Source organism: Lonchura striata, chromosome Z (assembly GCF_046129695.1).
Source record: "Lonchura striata isolate bLonStr1 chromosome Z, bLonStr1.mat, whole genome shotgun sequence".
NCBI lineage: Eukaryota > Metazoa > Chordata > Aves > Passeriformes > Estrildidae > Lonchura > Lonchura striata.
In genome coordinates, this window is record NC_134642.1 from 10169158 (window position 1) to 10188593 (window position 19436).

At 38.1% G+C, this 19436-nt stretch overlaps 1 protein-coding gene across 1 annotated transcript in view; it reads right to left on the minus strand.

Moving 5' to 3' along the window:
* The window catches only part of LRRC2 (leucine rich repeat containing 2), a 75581-nt gene that overhangs the window by 20385 nt on the left and 35760 nt on the right, over window positions 1-19436 (minus strand). Inside the window, exon 5 of the mRNA XM_021534705.2 lies at window positions 8399-8535. Coding sequence (XP_021390380.2) covers window positions 8399-8535 — 137 coding nt within the window. The remainder of the gene's footprint in view (window positions 1-8398; window positions 8536-19436) is intronic.

The following is a 19436-nucleotide window of genomic DNA, read 5'->3' on the forward strand; positions in this document are numbered from 1 at the left end:
AGATCCATGTCCTTCTTTAGCCCCTCAACTATTAAAATATTTATGAGCACTCCTTGCAGCAGTAAGGCCTCTGAGAAACTCTCCTGACACCTAACACCTTTGCACCTGCTTTTTTGGGTTTCACACCCCTCCTGTTAATGTTTGATATTGCATCTTATACCAGTTCCATAACACAGCTGTTGTTTTGCATGGATTGACACTTTGACCGACTGCATTGGAAAATAACTCATCACAAGCTTTAAGCAAATTTAAGGAGAATATAAGCCCTGAGCAAAGAAAAGCAAGATAAAATTCTGTCTAATGGAGATGCAACCAAGCAAGCAACTGGAAAATCCCTTCTGATACTGAAAAATGTGTGTGCGGAAATGATGGCCCAATTACAGTCAACTGGACTTTTCCTAGTGATTTGAAATGAAAAATTTACCAGATTTTGGTTTCCCAGTACCAAGTTAATCCCTTTATTACAGCACTCCTCCTGTTTTGTGGTCCTGAAAACCCTCATGAATAAAATTTCATTTTTAGCAAATCTTTTATATGACTCTTTTGCATATTTTTAACAAATATGATACATGGCTCCTTTGCAGCCTCTGGAAAATCTCACAAACATAAAGATTCAACAGATTCTTTATAGTCCCATTTAATGAGACAGGAAGGACCTGTGTGTGAGTTCTTCCAGTGCCTTACTGGATGGTGAAACTGCTGGGAAGTTAATGTCCTGTACATTTGATTGCATTTTTTATTTATAATTGTCACATGCATTAAAAAAATATATAAATGAAACAAGACATTATTTTGAAGAATAATGTGCTGGCAAAACAACATAATATTTTACATTTCTATAGAGATGGCTGGTGTCCCACCTACCAGGTAATGGCTTTGTGTCAGTCACTGATTACAAAGACAAATTATATGAAAATGCCCAGTGGGGACTTATTTGAAGCCTACACGCACATGCATAGAGCTTGTGCCTCTGTTTTCCTGCTACAGTGTGGCTTTGATGAAGAGACTAACAAAAAGAGGGCAAAAGAATCTGAAAATTTTCCAGTTGTTGAACACCATTTTTAAAATATCAGTCGGAATTGTATTAATGTATAAAAAGTTATTTATGTCTATTCTGGATACTGTTGTATTTGAAAACCGTAGGTGACTAGTAAATCCCTGATCACGTATGGGGGTTGTTTAGCATTTGTTACCATTATTAAACTATTTAAGAGATAACTATTTATATTTTTCAGTTAAGCAAAGAAGAGAAATAGCACCCATTATAACTCCTGTGACCATTGAAAGCCTTTCCAGAGAGAATGCATTCCTGGACCTGTAGGTCATCAATGCAAGTAAACTAATTGGTGACATAAAGATTAGAAGCAGCCTGGGCTGCAGTTATCATACACTAATGGAATTCACCGTCCTGAGGGATATGAGTCAGTTGAAGAGCAAAGTCAGGACCCTGAGCTTTAGGAAAGCAAATTTCCAGCTCTTCAAGGGCTTAGTCAATAGCAATCCCTTGGGAAACTTATGTCAGAGACAAGGGTGAAAAACAGAGCTGCTAGATATTTCAGGATGTCTTCCATAGTGCACAAGATTTTTCTATGCCCAGGTGTAAATGATCAGGCAAGGATGACAAGGCACTCGAATGGCTAATTAGGGAACTGCTGATAAAACTAAAGGAAAAGAAGCAAATACTGGAAGCATGTCAGGTAACCTGAGAAGACTATAGGAACACAGTCCGTTTGTACAGGGATGGGGTGAGGAAGGCCAACGTGAAGTCATAGGTGGATCTCTACATCCCTGTAGATCTCCATGGGCTGCAAAGGCACAGCTGCCTCCCCATGGGCTGCAGCAGAATCTCAGCTCTGGCACCTGGCACACTTCCTCCCCTTTCTTCTGCACAGACCTTGGCATCTGCAGAGTTGTTCCTCTCACATGTTCTTACCCCACTATTTTCTGGTTGCTACTATATCTGCACAATAACTTTTATTTTATTATTAAATATAGCAGAAGCATTGCCACCATTTCTGACTGACCCAGCCTTGGCACTGGCTCTCCCAGACTTGGAGGAATCTTCTAGCAGCTTCTGATAGAAGCCACCCCTGTAGCACCCGCATTACCAAAACCTGGCCATGCAAACGCAATACAATATGCTAAGGCACACAGAAGACTAGGAGGTGATTCAGGACAGCCAGAAGATCTTCACCAGGGAAATGTTCTGCCTGCTCAGCCTAGTGGCCTCCTACAGTGGCATGACACCATCAACAGATAAGGAAAGGATCATCTATACAGATTTCTGTAAAGCCTTTGACATGGTTCCACAACATACTTCTCACTGAGATGGAGAGACAGGGATTTGATGGCTGGAGAAGTCAGTGAATAAGGAACTGGCTGAGTGGTGTCATCCCCAGCAGTCTGGTAAATGTCTGGATGGAAGTTGATGAGAAGCAGTATGCCTCAGAGGTATTGGAACAGTGCTATTAAATTTCTTCATCAATCATATAAGCAGTGGGATCAAATGGACCATCAACAAATTTGCAGATGACACCCAGCTGAGTGGTACAGTTGACCTGTTTGAGTGATGTGATGTGACGTGATGATGTGATGTGATGTCACCCAGAAAGATGCAATGTCATCCAGAGGGACCTAGACTACCTTGGGAACCAGGTTCACATGAGCATCATGAGATGTAATAAGATCAAGTACAGGGAGCTGCACCTGGGTTAGGACAATCCCAGTTATCAACACAGACTGGGGGATGAGCAGATGGAGAGCAGCCCTGCCCAGAAGGATTTGGGGGTGCTGGTGGGTGAGAGGCTGGACATGACCCAGCCATGGGCACTCCCAGCCCAGAAAGCCAAACGTGTCCTGGGCTGCATCCAGAGCAGCGTGGGCAGCAGGGGAGGGAGGGGATTCTGCCCCTCTGCTCTGGTGAGAGCTCACCTGGAACCCTGCATCCAGCTCTGGGGTGCCAGCACAGGGAGGACATGGAACTATTGGAGTAGGTCCAGAAGAGAACAAGAGAATTTATCAGAGCAATGGAAAACCACCTCTGTGAGAACAGGCTGAGACAGATGGTGTTGTTTAAGCAGGAAAAGAGAAGGTTTCAGGGGAGACCTCACTGCAACGTTTCAGTTCTTAAAGGGGCTTCCAATAAAGATTGAGACAGTTTTTAGTAAGAACTATTGTGATAGGACAAGGCATAATGATTTTAAACTAAAAGAGTTGAAAAACAGATGATATAAGGAAGGCATTTTCAACAATGAGGGTGCTGAAACACTGGTACAAACTCCCCAGAGATGTGGTAGATATCCTATTCCTGGAAACATTCTAAGTCAGATTGGATGGAGCCTTGACAAACAAGTTCTAACTAAAGATGTTCCTGCCCATAGCAAGGGGGTTGCACTAGATGATCTTTACGGATCCTTTCCAATCCAACCTATTCTACGGTTCTGTGATTTTGAAAGGTCTTCATATCTGTGCTTGCTTATATTACGACTTAGCTGAAATTGTGCATCAGAAATACAAAACAAGATTTAATTTGATCTTTTGAAAACACAGTGTGTTAAAGCAACCATGAAGCATAACATTTTAATTTCTCTGAATTTCAAATATCAGTATGTACAGCATTGACATGAAAATGTAGGCATTCATAGATACACTCTCTGCTTGACAAATTATTCATATGCTTTAATGGTCTTGAATTCCTTCATTTTGCACCACTAGATGATACAGAAAAAAATTCTGATCACTTACTGGGACTCTTCAGATGTAGTATTGAACACTGTTCAAGGCATAATAACTTTTTAATTTGTCTCTGTATCAGAACATCTAGTGCAAGCATTCCTGTCTTGCTCCTGGTATTGTGGAATGTCTTGCCTGTCCTGTGGCTGACATCATGTGCCATACCAAATGGTACGTATGGAGGAAATTAGAACTTCATATTCCCTCTCTTCTCCTTGAAGTTCCTTTGGGTCACATAGATACTGTTGGTTGCAGCAACATTATTGGCACAAAAAAATGGAATTCAGAACAAAGCTGTCTCTTTGTCATGCATGAAATATCATGCGCAGGAAACTAATTGTGTGATTCAGTAAATAACTGTAGAAAGCAATACTTTCTGAAGAAAGAACACCTGAAAATAAGGTCAGAGCAGTTTTTCTACAAAGTTTAACCAGAAAATACATTATTTATAATACAGGCTTTTTTCCCTGGAAGAATAATTTTATTGAATAACCTGTATGAAGATAATGGTGAGAGGAACACTATCCAACAGTTAAAATACAAATACCAGTATCATACTAATTCTTAAACTCACATGCAAAATATACAAGAAATTTGGAAATAAATCTATCTCCTTCTCCCTGTATCTACTAATATATAGTATCCAGTATAATGTGGGAGAGGGACTGTGGTGGGGGAGGGACTGGATAAGGTACAGGGCATGCCTCACCATCTTAGCTAGAAGAACAAAGTCCTCTCCACCTAAGAATCTTACAAGATATGTGTTGTATCAGGGACAATTGTACCCTAAGCCTCATAGTGTGCCTTCCTCTGCTAAACTTGGCTACTGAGGTCTGTAAGTATCTGTTACAAACTGACCACATAAACATAATGTCGTGTAGGTTGACTTTTCTTATGTACATTTATATTTTATTTCAATTTATATTTTCACTCATGTCCATAGGAAGATTTTATTCATTTGCAAGTGCAGATAATATAGATTTGAACTCCACTGCAGATCCATAAAATTTCTCTGCCAAGTTTTTCTTTCAAGTGATACTAATTAAGTATTGATTTTAATATCTAAATGTTAGACATAACATCTAAATATTTAATTATATGATATCTACTAAATATCTAAATCTTAAAAATTTTAGATATCAAACAATAGAACAATTTTTTTTTTAATTGAGAGTTAGACATTGAAATTTGGACATAATATGAAATGGTATGAAATCCTAATCCTTGGGATGAGAAGATGAGAAACATAAAGATGAGAACACAAATCCTCAATTTTTTTTCATGTAGCATCAGATTACCTCATTTTAAGATTTTTGTGAGATGACTTACAGAGTGCTGAAAGTGGCCTTTACAAACACAGAAAAACTTTTTGCTAGAAATGAACAGGCAAGTGAGCGATGTGCTTTCCTCCTGATGCTACAGTACAAGGCACGTCCCTCAAGGAGCAGTCCCAAAGCACACTCAAATAGAAATGGTGAAAAAGTCCAGGCACTTGGACATACATGATCCTAATAGGCTGGTACAGCTACTCCATGAGGTGCATTTGAACTAGAATAATGTTATGGTTTTGGATGGGGTGTCTCTCGGGCCATTACTCTATGTAAAAAAGGAACCCAAGGCAAAATTAAGCTTCAATAATTTCTACTGGACTGCAGTTTGCCTTTATTACTTCTGACTAAGTTATACACTGAAGAATGTTGATGCCATTCTTGCACACTCCTTTAATCTTCCCAGAAGAAACTTTTAAGGACTTGAAAGTCAAATAAAAATTTAACTTCCTAAGAGAGGATAAACAGGAGACATTTAGCATTCTGTTAGTTTTTTCTATTAGTTGCCAAGTTTTCTCTTTCTTTCTAATGTTGTAAAGAGAAGCCATTCTCCTACCAAAACAGAGCTTGCACATATTTGCTTTATTATAACCTCCAGTTCACAGTACTGACTCCACATGAGAGACATGGCCAACCCTTATGAGCATTTCACTGGATTAACTGATGTTAGCAACAATTCTGCTGGATAATAAATCATATAATCTAACTTGTGGTCATTAACACTTGTATTGCCTGTCCATGGCAACGTGCTGGCAGTGTGGGGAGTTCAGGGGAAGATGCTCTGCAGAAAGGCACCAGAGGCTGTCCTAAATGGATACCAATAATTCCAGATGGTTCCAATCAACTGAGCACAGGACACAGCAAAGCTCCTCAGCAAAGTGTGTGGTGACACTCTAAAAACTGATTTAAGTAAGATTAAAAACTCCACTAGAGAATGGGGGAAAATAAAAAGAGTGAGAAAGAACAGAGGGAATATCAAGTCAATGCAGAGGAAGCAGAGGTGCTGCATGGTAGAGTAGGTCTCCACTCTACAGCTCATGGAAGTCTCAGGCTGCTGCAGATGGATATTCCTGAAAAAGCTCAGCCCACAGGGACCCTACATGAGGGGAGAACAAAAGTGTGAGGATGAAGGAGAAGCAGCTATAAACTGTGTACTGGCTGTAACTTCCCTTGCCACCTTGCACTGCTCAGGTATGGAAGAAGAATCTGAAATGAAGTTGACCTTGGGAGAGATGGGATGAAAAGCTTTTGTTTTATTGATATTAATCTTCCCAAAGTACAGTCTGTTTTGCCTACAAAAATAAATGAGAAAGAATCTCCCTGTCTTTCACCTTTAACCATGAGATTTCTCAAAATATTTCCTCCCAATGTCACACTGAAGAGGGGGCTGAAGTGATCAGACAGGTAGGCATTTGGCTGTTCAAAGCTAGCCCAGCACTATTTTTCTGGTTTCTCTTTTTAGACTGTTTAGACTAATTCAGTGTTTTAATTCACTAAAGAGTTACCTGCTAATCACTATAACTATTTGTCTGAGAGTCAACATTAGACACTATTATGTTAGCAAGGATTCTGATGCAGTTGTTCTGAATAACATAAGCTGTAGTGAGTATGCTAAAGGCCAAACACTTAGCAGCCTTTCACATCATTCAACAAAAGTGTTCCTTTAATTGTATGTTCAGCTTCCAAAGCTGCCCTTGAAATGTTGATTCTGAGAAACTGAGTTGATAATCTAAATCAGAAGAGCTTGTGTACCCTAAATCCCAGATCACTACAAATATAAATTGAGTTTCAGCCTCCAGAGAAACACAATAGATAATGCCAATATTTTTCTTCTTGACCTTTTGTACCATACTAAGATGATGTTGCTTGCAGTTTTTACTATTCTATAAAGTTATTTGCACAACTCCAATATTTTTCCGTAAGTTTTAAGTGAACCATTAGACCATAAAATACACTCAGTTTTGTAGCTTTCAATTTCATTGAATAGGAGACTTTAGGAAGGAAACGATATTTTAGAGCTCTCCAAAGGCTCAGCCCTGGAAGAATTCATTATATGCACAGGTAGGTTTCCATGCGAAGGCTACCCACAATGCGTAAACATGGTAAATCCTTGCACTACAAGACCTCTGCAAGCAGTTGGGAAAATACTCAATGGTTTAAAAACAGCAATGACTGGGGTAAATTTACCATCCACAGGTTTGAATATACTACTCACTATTCTATGATCATTTTGTTTAATTCATTTGCCTGCTCAGGACATATGATTTCCTGATTCCATTATGATTCCTTTTTACTAGTCAAATTCTATCTGTTTCATTCCCTGGTTTTGCTTTCCAAAGGAGAAGAGGCAGGAGAAAGGAAACCTGCACTGTTTATTCTGTAGCTAGCATTTCTTTTTCATGTCTATTTATAGTGGGAAGATTCACTCTTTGTTTCCGTTTCATTCACAATATTTTTTTAGCAATTCTTTTTAGATAAACTTCTTTACTATGAAAAGTCAGTGGCGAAAATTAATTACTGTTACTCCTCAGAAGAGAACATGAGCAGAACTAAATCAGGTCTCACATAAGTTTAATCCACTCCAGCATTGCCTGTGAATCACCAGTAACAGATGTTTAGAGAAAAAGTACGAATAAGTAAAGAAGAGTCTGACACCTTTCCCTAAAGATCCCTCTACTCACCCCCCAGAAATCAGGATATTAAGAACCTGAGAAATACAGATGAGAGCTAAAATTGTGGTTAGGTACCAGCCAATGATTTTATTTCCCCTTGATAATAAGTCTCAGAGCAGCTGTGGCAGAAAGCAGTTATGCAGTCAACAGAAAAAAATAATGTTGGTGCATGCCTGGGAGTTCTTTTCTCAGTCTATTATACATTCATGCCATTCTTCACATATAAGATCCTTTTTCAGAGAGATATTTGTGCTCGTAGCAAAATGCAGTGCTGTTTATAGAGCTTTCCACACAGTTTTTAAATGAAAACAGACACTGAGAACAAAGTGTGTATGTGAATACGACAAGATGTACTTCATTTTTACAGAAAACAGCTATTTGCAGCCGTCTGCTTATTACCACAGCCAAATCCCCTTTAGGATCCTGTCGTCCTTCATATATCAGAATATATACAAGTAAAATTTAGTCACTGGAAAATCAAAACAAAGTACTTTGGCCTTATTTAAGTGCTTCTAAGGCATTTTCAATTATATTACTAGTAAAACATTATTGTTAAAAACTGCAAGGAATATGATTTAATCCGTTAAGAAAAGAATTGAACACTGTGATAAAATACCTTTTAAGGCAAATAAAAAAGATGGAAACAAACATAGATTGTTATCTTACTTCAAATGGTAGTTCTGTTATTTCCATATTTCCAGACAAATCCAGTTTTTCTAGATTCTCACAATCACCCAGTTCTGGAGGAACTGACTTCAAATTATTGAAACTCACATTGAGCACTTTGAGGTTTTTTAAGCAGCCTGTGAGGGTAAGATAATTCAAATCAGTGTACTGAAAAAAAAATTAAAAAAGCAAAAATAAAATGTATACTCAGTTAAGCAAAGAAAAATCTTGTTGTGATGATGAGTAGGATTAATAAATATTTTCTGCAGTGATCACTAATATTTTGAGGCCCAATAGTGCACTTAATGAGCAATGTTTTTGAAGAGAGTTTGAAAGGAGACAGCAAAGACTTTCAAAAGATCTTGTTTCTTCTAAGAATGAGATACCTCTTGACCTCAGCTGAAAGTAGAGAAGTTGGCTTTTGGTTTGGCCACTGTAGAAAATTTGCCTGGCAACTAAAACACATCTTAGCAACTTTTATACAACCTCCACATTGAGAATAATCACTCCTACTAAACTTACATCAAGAATTCTGTCTTTAGTATTCTACATTGTACACTTTTGACTATATAATGGATGTGTGCATGTGTTTCATTATTTTCTTCGTCATTTATCATATCCAATGGCTTAATTAAAGGCCATTATACTATTGTATGCTACATTTAGTAACAAAGTTTTTTGTTTCTTCAAATTATAATATTACACAATTGTCAGCAAAAGGAGGGTTAGAAACATAATTAAAATACAATATCCTAAAAAAAATGCAAGTTTTTCTGTGACATAATCAAACTGGAAGAAATTTGAATGTATCAAACAGCTAACATGTTAGCAAAGGAATCATTAAATACATAACAAAATGAGAATATCTTATGGAAAGCCAGTTGTATTACACAAATGATCACGGAATTGCAGAATCACAAATGCTTTCATTTGGAAGGAACCTTCAAAAATCATCTAGTACAAAGCCCTGTCCAACCTAACTGAATACTTCCCAGGGTGAGTCATGCACAATTTCTCCATGCATACTGTTCCAATATCATATCACCTTCATCATAAAAAATTTCTTAGGTCCAATCTACACCTACTCTCTTTCCATTTAAAGCCATTGTCTCTTGTCCTATCAGTACAGGCAGGCACTGGTAAAAAAGTCTCCCCCTACTTTTCTCATAAGTGCACTTTAAATGTTGAAAGGCAGCAATAAGGTGACAACATAACCTTCACTCCTCCAGTCTAAACACTCCCAACTGTCTCAGCTTTCCTTCATAGGAGTTGCAGACCTCTGGCAACCTTCACAGTCCTTCACTGAATCCATTCCAGCAGGCTCATGTCTTTCTTATACTAGAAGCCCCAGGACTGGATTAAATATTCCAGGTGGAGTCTCACAGCAACACACTCCCTTAAGTGTGACATACTGGTCACACATTTTTTGCTCAAGATGCAGTTGGCTTTATGGGCTGAAAATGCACATTGCCAGCTCATATCCAATTCTCATTCACCAGTATTCTCAAGTCCTTCCCTGTGGGGCTGTTCTCTATCCATTCACCCCTAGTGTGCATTGATATTAGAAATTGTCCCAGCACATGTGCAGGATCTTGTACTTTCCCTTGTTGACTTCCATGAAGTTCATATGAACTCACCTCTCAAGTTTGTCAAGGTGGTCCTGGATGGCATCCCTTCCTGTAAGGATATCAGCTGTATATATTCAGCTTGTTACCATCTACAATATTCACCTCTATTCATTTATTTTCCTGTAGTATTCCCTTCTAACCAGTGACAGAATACAGCATTCAGAAAGAAATGCAGAAGAAACACAAATGCAATTCAGCAGTTGGAAACTGGGAGAGAATGGTATCATTGTCAACAAATTCTCAAAGCAGACTAGATACTTCTAAAGCAAGAAAAGACACAGAGCTGCCAAAAACTTACATTAATCAGAGTCCCAGGTCTGGCCAGGACAGGGCTAATTTCTTCAGTAGCTGATAAAGGGCATGGCCAGGACCCAGATGTTATTCTATATCACCTCACATCATTGTCAGGAGAATTCTTCCAGGAAGAAAGGGTTGTGGTTGGGCCAAGTAACCATGGCAGGCGGAACCATCTGATTTATTAATTTTCTATTGTCAGGGCTTTTTTCTGTGTGAATTGCATCTTTTCTCATAACTTCTGTCATTAGTATTTTGGTTGTAACTGTACATTTTATTAACTTATTGCTGCTTCTGGTAAATTTTTCTTCCCTCATCTTTTCTTTTTGTTCCTCCCATTCTCCTCTCCAGAACGCTACAGGGAGAGGAGAAGGGGAAAGCCAGGGAGCAAGATGGAGTGATGCATGGTTTGAAGAGTCTTGGAGGGGCACTAAATTGGGGGGTACCATTCCTAAAGCATATCAGTCTTCTATTTATAACCAATTTTTTTTTAAGAATCTGGTGTTTCATTAGATTTGATTGACACTACAGAGCACAAAGTGTACTCAAGTCAGTGTCATAGAAGTGTTCTTATCTTTAGGACATTAACATTTAGTTAAATTTCTTCCAAAGCAAATGTTGCCTTAGAGTTGCTCACCTTTTGCAATCTGTGGAAATCCTCACCAGAAGCTATTTATTGCTTCCACTGAAAGGGACAGAGAAGAGGCATAGGGAGTAGAAAGTCCTATATTTTTTTTTCCCTGAGAAATTGCTGTTGCCAGAGCCAGAGACATGCAGTTTGATGGCCAACACTAGCAGTCACCAGATCACACAGCATTTTATATAAACCTCATAGTTTCCCTTGGACTCAACATTGTCTTTAAATTATGACTGAACCACCCAAATCATCTAACATGTGGCAGGCAAGGCATATATTGTGATAACTCTGTAACAGTAATCTCTACAGGTTACAACAAAGAAATGCATAGGGTCTTCTACCCAGCTTCCTTCTAGTTCTAGTTCTTCCAGAAACTGAGATGTATTTTTAAATTCAGCTTTCCTTTTAGGATGGTGACCTTGTTTTCCTTTACTATAACCTGCTGGTTTAGATAAAATAGAAGAAAAGATTTCTGTAAGACTACAACAGGCTTACAGACTAATTGTTTTGCCAGTACACTATCTGACAAGGGTTGTTGGGGTAATAAAACAAATTTAATTGTGTCAACATGTGAACTACGTTTTAAAAATAATAGAAGTTTAGTCTACTGACCAGAAAACCTCACCAGGTTTAGTAATAATGTAGATCTAGTATAGTAATAATGTAGATGAAGATATTATATCACATGCTAAGTGTCAAAACCATGAATTTACCACTTCATTGCAACAAAATAATGACTGAAACAGAAATACCTTAAAACTAGAGAATCAGAAAATCACTATTTACTTCCTTAACCAATTAGCTCCTTGCTAAAGGAGAGCAAATCCCATAGGAATAAAAGAATAAACATTTATTCAATAGCCCTGGAATGTTTTGCCTGTCCTTTCAGCACTGGAATATTGTACGGGTTCTATCTGGAATGGAGTTTGTGCTTCTCATAGCAACTCTTATGGTGTTACCTTTTGGATTTATGACCAAACAATGGTAATAACTGAATGGCACTAACACAGAAAAAAAATTTGGTTTCTCACTCTGGTGCCCCAGAGAGTCAGATAGGAGTAGGCTGGAGGCCAAGAGGTGATAGGGCTGATACATTGGATCCAAACTGACCAAAGGAATATGCTATAGCATATAATGTCACATTCAGCAGTAAAAAATGGAGAAAGGGCAGAATGGGAGTGAGTTTTAAGGTCTCTGTTGCTTAGAGACTGAATGCGGATCAATTTGTGGTGAGTGAGTGCTTTTGCAACATTGTTTTTTTTACTTCTTTTTAAACTGTCTTTATCCTGATGCATGAGTTTTCTCACTTTTGCCTTTCCCTTTCTCTCCCCATCCTGCTGTGGGAAACAGGACTGAGGGGGACTGACCAAGGTGTATGAGGCTTAGCTGCCTACAAGTGTTAAAGCACAACAGATGTTGCTAATTCCACCTCTCAGTTCAATTAGCAATTGAAGAACTAACTACTAATGGACTACTAAGCAAGGCATTTGGTGTTACAAACATGCTAGTCTCATCTAATTCTGTTCAGGTGGTCATCTCTGATGCATTAGAGACAGGGAGCATAACTATTTATGAAAAAGAAATCACAAAAATATAGCAGCCTTTCTGGGTAGTGTGATGGACTCAAGCACAGCTTCTCTGCCTGGCTTTCATAGCACCTAACATGTATGCCAATGTTCCCAGTATGGTTTGCAGGTATGAGAAAAAAGGTAAGTAAAAAATGCATCACATTTTTTCTTGTGATATATAGTCTCTCCCTAACATGACAGAAGTGCACTACAGAGTCTACAGTCAATTTACAGTAACTTCTGTAACTAAGATTATGAAATTTGCTGGGAAAAGGCATAAGTCATGCAATGGAATTTTATTTCTGTAACAAACGCAGACAACATAGATGAATGGGATGAAACTTGCCAAGATCTGCCTGCAGGGAACAACCTCTTGGAATTCTATAGGGGCTATTTTTCACCTCTGGCTCTTCAGTGGATTAAGTTATGCCACCTGACCAGTGAGTAGTAGTCAAGCAATAACACGCCCTCTAGGGTGATTAGACATATATAAGACAAACCAGGATCTCCTGGATAAAATCCTTTCATGACCACTTCACATAATCGTATTTTTTTTATTTCTCACATTCCATTTGAAAAGTAGTATATTTTTTACATCTGCTGCTGTTAATGGTATTATAAGAAGTTACTGAGTTCCATAATTTTCTTTATTTGGAATAATCTTCAGATTGTTAGCCTAAATTTATTTGTAGAAGTTTTATAAACATTCATTCTTTTGTCTAGTTCATCCATAAATAGATTTTTTCCTTCCCTGGTGTTTACTTCTGATGTTTTCATAGGTAACAGACATCTCAGAATTAATTTTACTAGCCTGAATAAGCCATTTTTTCTAGTCTCTGCTGACAAAATAAAAATTCTCCTCCTTAAATGGTCCTAATAGACTTATTTTGCATCTGTTCTCATCTAAAATTACTGGGTAGTCCTCCTGTGACTGTTCAATTTGGAATTTCATTTTGTTCGTTTTTTGCATTTAATGATCTCTGACATGCTGCAAGAAAACCGAATACATGATCTTGAGCTCTGCAACTGTGCATTTAATCTCTGTATTTTAGGAGTCTATCTGCTCATCAGTTTTACCATATTTCCACCTATTTTTGCAGTGACAACACCCAGATAAACCGTGTCAGAAAATTTCAGTAACCCCGTTCCTGAAAATTACTAAGTGATAAAGTCAAGACTGATCCTTGAGAAAACCCACAAATTACCTTCTTCATGACAACCACCTTCTCTTTACAAATAAACATATTTTTGCCTCTGGTTTAACAATTCTTTTGCTCATTTTATAATTGTGGCATCAAAGTCCATTCTGTTAGAGTCAAACATTCATTTTCCACAGTTCTCTGTATCAAATACATAATGGAATACCAGGTAGTCAAGATCTGCTGCTTGAAGCTCAATCATGTTTTTGAAAGATTGAAAACAAGTTGGGAACAGCTTGCTTTTCCATTGTAATTTTTTTATTTCAACCTGGTTTCCATTCAACACCACATCTCTAATGACTCCTTCCTCTAAATAACTGTTTGAAATTTTTATAACAAACAATGTAGATAAGGCTAGAGTTAGGCTATATGAGCTGTCGGAATGGTAATCCAGATTACAGAGTGAAATCTTCTAGGCTAACTTTGCCAGAGAGAGAGCACAAATGTGTGACTATAAAAAACATCCATGAAAAGTAAAGATTCTCAAATCCTGCATCTTGACCGAAGGAGCACAAAATTGTGGAGCACAAAATTCATCACTGTTTGGGATGAATCCCAAAATATTCTTCAAATACCACAGACATTGTCATTTGGAGGAGGAGAAATAATAAGAGTGATAAGGCAATATGGACTTTCACAACCCTGAAACCTGCATCTAGTGGCTTATTTATGTCTTCTTAGTGTAGAAATTCTCCATTGTCTTTGGTATGGTGCCCAGTAAAATCAGGCCTACTGAGCATGTGATACAGTCATTGAGGCACTTTAGGAGGGAAGGAGGGGATTCTGCCCCTCTGCTCTGCCCTGGTGAGAGCCCACCTGGAATCCTGCACAGGAAGGACATGGACCTGTGGGACTGAGTCCAGAGGAGAGACACAAGAGGAATGAATGGCCTCTCCTATGATGACAGGCTGAGAGACAGGCTCAAGAAATGAGCTTGTTCAGCCTATAGGAAAGAAGGCTCTGGGGTGAACCTTACTGTGGCTTTTCAGTACCTGAAAGAGGCCTCCAAAAATAGCCAGACAGCTGTTTACAAAGGCATGTAGGAACAGAAAAAAGGATATTGGCCATAAATTTTAAAAGGGTAGGTTTAGTTTAGATATTATATATTCTTTCTTCTGAGGGTGATCAGGAAGTTAAACAGGTTGCCCAGATAAGCTGTGGATGACCAATCCCTGGAAGTGTTCAAGACCAGACTAGATGGGGCTTTGAGAACCCTGGTCTAGTGAAAGGTGGCCCTGCCCATGGCAGAGAGGCTGGAATCAGATGATCTATAAGGTCCCTTCAAACCCAAGTCATTCCATAATTAAATTATTCTATGCTTGCAGATTAACATAAAAAGTTGTCCAGCATTTTACAAGTGGATCTACATTTGCATTGAGTAGGATCTTAGGTAATGAAGGCATTCTGTAACCACATCTGTATTTTGTCTCTGACACCTTGTTAGAACCACTAATGTAGGCTTGTGTTAAAGGTGAATTTGTAGTAACATTATTAGAATGCTGCATTGCTTATAAGAAATTACAGAATTTAATTACCAATTCAGGTTTTTAAAAATGAATTAAAAATTTAAGCTGTGAATAAATGCAACAGCTATGACACTGGACCTCCCATTTGAAAAAGAAATCTTAATTGGAAAACTTTCAGGGAGGCCATGGATTTAATTTTGGCTTTTATTGCCTTTCCGTAAACACAGAAATGTTAGCTGTTTAATTCCAGAATTTACATATTTTATAGAATGAAAATTCAGCAATATTAAGCATAGTAAAAAATCGTATTGTACAGCAATGATTTTACTATTACAACATTTACTTCAGAAGTTGTGCTTGAATATTATATGAATGTATATGTAACATGTGTGGGAGTCAAATCCTGCATTTGTGCAGTCATGGAAGGGATGTCACCATTTTAATCCTAAATATTTGGTAAATCAAAAATGGGAGAAGACACAGTACAAATATTTTATTAACAGCTCTTTGAGAAGTATAATGGATAATTTGTAGGACAAAAAAGTCCAAATCTAACCTTACAGTTCCATGCCAGCACAAAGGCTTTGGAAACATATGAAATTTCCATTCACTACTTCCTATGTGAATATGAGAATATATTGTTGGATAGTTTCAGTTATAGTAATTACTAATGTACTAGCATTACTTTGCATACAGCAATTGTACTGCAGGCACAGAGTCAAAGCCAAAGCTCTAATCTCACTCAGAACACAAAGAAAATACCCTGGCTATACCCCATTAAGAATTTTTTCTCTGTTATTCCTAGACAAACCATTTTAAGACAGACAACTCCATTCTGCAGCTTTTTGGATTTTTGGGGGTTTTTTTACAAATCTGATTAAAATATTTGCTATTACACAAAAACTATCAAATCAAAAGTATTCTCAGCTGTCTTCTATTATAAATAAGTTCTTGTTCATGTACATATATGACTATAAAAGTATGATATGAAATATCTGCTAATGGGTTCAACTCTTTCTTCTCTCTGATTCAGAGTGGAGCATTATCTTCTAAATCTAGTAAAACATAAATATGAACTTCAATATTCCAGAAGTCTGGAAACTTCTACTGCAGCAATAATTCTTTTCATTGAAAATACTCTTATCATCTGATGTTCTCTCATACCTTTACCTCTTGTGAGAATCAAAAGTTGTCATAATATGGCTCACCATGTTATCCTCTGCCATATGATTTGTTGATCTAAAGTTGACTTCAATTCTGTCTGAAGATTAAAGACTCAACAAGATGTATGTCACTGCCAACATCAACTCTCTGTCATTGCTCTCAAGTACATTTCAGCTGTGATATTTACCTAGTTATTGCTATTTTGTAAGCAGAAGACAAAATGATTAATACCTTAGCACTTAACCTTTCCAGACACCTTACCTTCTGATTTAGCACTCAGTCCTCACGCTTTGCTTAGATAGACCTCCCAAATCATACACACATCGGTAATTTTCCTCGTGAAACTTTAGTAGATAAGTTGACTTATATATAAGTATACTTAAAATATGAACGATTTCATTTAGAAGCAGTATCCAAAAACTTCAAAATATCCAAGACTTTCCATAATATTGCCTTATGAAAACAATTAACATTTCCAATACACATTAATATCCATCTCTATATGCATGTACAGTACATTAAATAAAAGCACAGCTATTTGCAAGCATATCCCCTTACATGTAAACAAAGAGAGCATTCAAAAATTAAGACAAAGCTCCTCTTTAATTTATGCCATAACAAAAAGGGCATTTCCACCGCCTTACTAACAGGTGGTCTATCAACACACAACATTCATTAAGACTGAAAATATCAGGAAGTTTTGGCAAAAAGAGTGCTGAACAGTTCAGGTACAGAATCCTGGAGTGGATTTTTGTATTATTTCATTTTAGACTACATCAGTGATTATGTATCGTTTTGTGGATAGTCTAGAATTACTACTATGATGTAGAATTATATATAAGTTACATGTATATATAATAGATATATGTGTGTGTGTGTGTGTGTGTGTGTGTGTATAAGTAGTATCTATGGCTTAGCAAATTTGTTTATTTGCTTATGTGGTGTCTAATGCCCAAATCTATGTTTCCACAGAGGAATGCTTAAATGTTATGAATCTTGAAAAATAAAATTTCTGAAAAGTTCCCAGGTAAGAGGAGGATGGTGAGTGCTTTAACACCGTGTCTGATGGAAACCCTACAACAAAGCATTTTGTAACATTCTCTGGCCCTTTCAGGCAAACATTTGCATTAAAAAACAGCAACAAAAACATTGGAAGAATTAAATCATGGGTATAAACTAGCGAGATAAACATATCGAAGGGAAAGTGAATAAATAGGAATTACACAAAAGCTACTGATGAGCAGAAATCCCATCATTTTAATGCAATTGAAATAACAGTGATTGGTACTAGAAACAATGAGACTTTTTTCCTTATTTCCAAAAAAATGTCTGATACAGGCTCTACATTACCTTCTACTATGATGTCCCCTGGTCATCAGTGGTGTTCCTCAGGACTCAGCCTTCTTTTAGAGTCTTTATTACAGAATCAGAATCACTGGGTAGGAAGAGACCTTCAAGATCATTGAGTCCAACCCAGATCATCAAGTCTAACCCAAAGATCTTTGTGTCCAACCCAGAGTCTCTATTGTTGATCTGGATGTGGAGATCAAGTGTCCCCTAAGTCGCAAAAACTAAGTTGTGTGGGAAGATTGGTCTGCTAGAGGGTAGGAAAGATATTCAGAGTCATCTGGACCAGCAGGATCAATGGCCTGAGGACAATTCTACAAGGCTCAATAACACAAAGAGCCAGGTCCTGCCCTTGGGTCACAATAGCCCCATACAGCATGACAGCCTTGGGGAAAAGGAGCAGGAAAGCTGCCTGGCAGAAAAGGACCTGGGGATACTGGTTGAAAGCCAGTCAAACACGGTCCAGCAGTGTGCTCAGGTGGCCAAAAAGGCCAAAGACATCCTGGCCTGTATCAAAAATACTGTGACCAGCAGGACCAGGGAAGTTATTGTCCTGATGTACTCAGCATTGGTGAGACCACACCTCAAATCCAAACTGTGTTCAGTTCTGGGCCCCTGGGTTTTGTCCAGGACAGGGCTAAACTTTGCAGCAGCCAGGAGGGGGTATTGCTAATACCCAGAAGTTATTCCATACTACCTCACAGAGTTTTTCAGGGGTAGGAGAAGGGGGAACCTCTTCTGGTCAAGTAAGTGAGGTTGGGTGTCACTGCTTTGCTCTGTAATGACATTCTAGCTGTTTCCAGTAAATTGTTCTTATCTCAACTCATGGTCTTTACATTTCGTACCTCAAATTTTTCTCTCCACACAGCTGAAAGGGGAGAGGAGAGGGAGATGGAATGAGTGCCACGTGGTTTGGAGTGCTTCAGTGGGAACATTAAATTGGGGAATACCCAATTTCTAATCCACAACAGCCCCAGCCACTGCGGTGTTGCAGAGTGTCAAGAGAAGGGTAACAGAGCTGGGGAGCACAAATTTTATGAGGACCAGCTGAGGAAGCTGATATTTTTGATCCTGGTGTTATTGATCCTGGAGAAAAGGAAGGCAACCTTATAGCTCTCTACAACTGCCTGAAAAGGAGGGTGTAGCAAGATGAGGGTCAGTCTCTTCTCCTACATGAAAAGTGGGAGAAGTGAAAGGATGAGAGGAAATTATCTCAAGTTGCACAAAGGGACATCTAGATTGGATACTAGATAAAAAATTCTTCACTGAAAGGTTGGCCAGGCATTGGAACAGGCCACCCAAATAACAGGTAAAATTGCCATCCTCAAAAATGCTAAAAAAAAATGTGTGCATGTGTCACTTAGGGACATGGTTTGGAGATTAACACAGTGTGGATTTATGGTTGGCCTCAATGATCTTAGAGGCCATTTCCAATCTTAACAATTCTGTGACTCTGAGATCTGTCTTCATGCCTTTATTGTGGAAACAGATTTTATTAGCATTAGTGATGCTTTTTTTTCCTTAGGGATCATTATCATTAACAGTGCATAACATTATTAGAATAAAGAAAAACTTTTTTTGCCTCTACCTGCCTCAACTGTTAAGCTACAGCTCCTTAAACCCTCTGTTTAATGGTTCAGGGTAGCCTCTGGCAGGAAACTAGCAGTCTCTCCCCTTTCTTCCATGCTATTTCCACTTTCTTCCAAACTACATTTTATAAGGTGTTTGTCCACTA